Source organism: Buceros rhinoceros, unplaced genomic scaffold, assembly GCF_000710305.1.
Source record: "Buceros rhinoceros silvestris isolate BGI_N320 unplaced genomic scaffold, ASM71030v1 scaffold2504, whole genome shotgun sequence".
Lineage (NCBI taxonomy): Eukaryota > Metazoa > Chordata > Aves > Bucerotiformes > Bucerotidae > Buceros > Buceros rhinoceros.
Genome location: NW_010406325.1, coordinates 155,186 through 158,061, shown reverse-complemented (window position 1 = coordinate 158,061; position 2,876 = coordinate 155,186). Strand labels below are relative to the sequence as shown.

The 2,876-nt window shown below is 41.4% G+C and overlaps 1 protein-coding gene across 1 annotated transcript in view; it reads right to left on the bottom strand.

Annotated features, from left to right (window-relative positions):
- Positions 1-694: 694 nt before the first annotated feature.
- The window catches only part of BTBD11 (BTB (POZ) domain containing 11), a gene marked incomplete at its 5' end in the record, with an annotated part of 73,986 nt that continues 71,804 nt past the window's right edge, over positions 695-2,876 (bottom strand). The window contains one exon of the mRNA XM_010134026.1: positions 695-1,079. Within this exon, the coding sequence (XP_010132328.1) occupies positions 870-1,079 (210 nt within the window). The remainder of the gene's footprint in view (positions 1,080-2,876) is intronic.

Below are 2,876 nucleotides of genomic sequence, written 5' to 3'. Positions count from 1 at the left end.
CCCCCCCCCAACTACTGTATTAGAGATAGTCTGGGTAATCTACCTCTTTGGTGTAACCATAGCCTGTTAGGCAAGATTATACCACCCTAGGAAAGAATACGAGCAAAACGTGATCATATGTATGTTTACACAATGTACATTTTACCATTTTAAAAAAACAAAACATGTTACATAGATTCTCAAACACAGCTCTGTCAAAAATTAAATTTTAAGCTTAAGAAATAGTTTTTAAACTACAAGGCCACCCCATTATTTTTTATGAACAATTTAAAAAGTTCCCACCCCTAAAAATCTGCCAGTATATTTGCTCAGCTGTAGCGGTCTTACCCACTCTCTAATACAGTTGATCTCTGCTCAACAGCAATAACAGTTCTTACATTTCATAAATGCATGAGATAATGGACTCCGGGATAGATACAGTTCTTAAATGTGTAACACCGGAACAAATCCGCCTTAAGTGATTAGTCGGTCAATTCGGGCAGTCCCCAGCACCACCGCTCAGGCAAGGGCTTCTGCAGTTCACTGATGTGAGTTCCCGTTTTTGTTGGCATCAAGCTCCACAACCACGTGTGTGTGTGTGTGTGTGTGTGTGTGTGTTCAGAATTTGAGTACAACGGCCATTCACTGGACACTCTTGAATCCCTTTTGCTCAGAAACATGGAGTAGCTTTGTTTTATGTATTCCGTCATACAAGCGGGGCCACAATGCCAGCGCAGCTCCTTTGGCCAACAGAGAACTATTTGGAGGTGAAATAGAATTTTTAATTTTTTTTTTTGTAGTCATTTAAGCAACTGCAACGGGTTCAAGCAACTGCAACAGCAGAATTAACTTGCAGGGTCTTTATTAGAGGGTTACCGTCTTCCTCAGCTTTACACAATGGAGCCCTTGGAAGAAGACAAATGGATTGACTGAATCCTTGTGGCCAACGTCCTCTGTAAGTCCTGTAGTACGTTTTGCCCAGACGTTTCTCCGTTCTTGTCATACAACAGCTGTTTGAAAGCTTCATTTTCAATGAGGACCATCATGTTTTTTAGAAAGTAGCCTTCGCAATAGGAAGATAGTTCTGTGACTCCGAGAAACTACAAGAAGTGAAATTAGAGTAAGATAACCATTCTGAGAGTACCCACTCAGTGCATAAGAGCTGCACACAAACAAATACCCAAACTAAGCCTTTCAGACAGGCACAGATATATAGGAGTGGAGGGGAAGGAGTTAATCAAACAATGTTTTATGCTGATGATTCTAGTAACAATTCCATATTATAAGGCCCTGGTTGTTTAGAAAACCACCTTCCAGGGGCTGAAGCTTTGAGTTTTACTACAGAGATCACCAGACCCATAATTTCATGTTAGAAGTTACGCCCTAAAACTACACATTTGGGAAAACATACTATGGACCGAGTTTCGTGAATGCCATCCTTAGCAAGGATGGACTGCAGAAACTCATCATGCAAAGTTTCATGCTTTGGAGGAAAAATAGACAGTTTAGACATAGTATCTAGCTGCTAGTATCTTCCTTACATTAGAAAATGTGTCAGGGTAATTCTGGTCATCTGATTAGTGACCTGTACCGGTCATCTCCCACTGGCTAGATCCTGTGGTCATACAAAGAGTATAGCCATGATATTCCACTATAGGTGTAATTATAAGCCAAGCAACTGTAGGGAGCAGTGCTCAGCTCATACTCCTGCCCAGGTAAACTCCAAGCTCTGAGTAAAGCAGGAGCCTTGGGCTGTGAGGTGCAGCCTGAAGGGCCAGAACTGCTGGGGCATTGCATAGCTTTGGGTCCAGACTGGAACAACTACACAGCAGTGCTGCACACCACCACCGTACCACATTCATAACTAAGAATGAAAATTGATAAAAATAATAAAAAAAAAGAAAATAAACACAGATTAGAGCTAGGTAGGACCTGTCTTCCCAAGGAAAATGAATGAATTTAACTTGATTTCAAACCATGAAAGTTTTCATCAAATTATAAGTGCATTATTTTGCACCTCGATGTGACAGCATATGTCTGAATCTGTATTCTTCTCTGGACCACCACTCATCCCTACTCTTTACTTCAATATATTAATGAGATCGAGGAAAGAATGTACTTTTCTTTTTCAGGTTTGTTCTGAGGCCCAGACTGCAATCTGTGGAAGTGGTGAGTGTTTCAGGCATGTACTTGAAACTCCAAATGATTTTGTTGGAGTTTGGAGGCAGGCATTCATGTAAAACACAACTGCTATCTAGTGGTAACTAGCCAATCCCCATTAAAAACCCCATTTGCCCAGTTACTTAATTTCTTTCTGGAAGTAAAGAACAGTGACAAAGGCATTGAAAAATGAAACCCTTGAAGTGATACTAATCAAATTACTGCCTTTGTAGATGTTGGGCCCAACTCTGTTTAATATCTTCATAAGTGATCTGAATGATGGGATCAAGCGTAACCTGATGAAGTTTCCGGATGATAGCAAATTGAGCGGGGATTTGGATGCTTCAGAAGGGAAAGCCACCCTACTCAGTTGTTTTGGTCTCTGCTATGAAAAGAGATGTGGGCAGGCTGAAGAGGGTTCAGAGAAGGGCCACAAAGATGACCACAGGAGTGGGAACCCTGCAATATATATGGAAAGGCTGAAAGAACTGGGTTTATTCAGCCTTGGGAAAACAAGCTGCTTAGGGAAGACCTTATGACCATGTTTTGGTATTTAAAGCGTGGATACAAAATAGATGCAGACTCCCTTTTCACAGGGAGTCACATGGGAAAGACAAAGGGTAATGGATACAAGTTACCCCGGGAAGATTCTGATTGGACACAAGAGGAAAATTTTTCACAATGAGAACAACGAGCCAGTGGAATCTCCCCACGGCAGTGATAGCTTCCCCAACCTT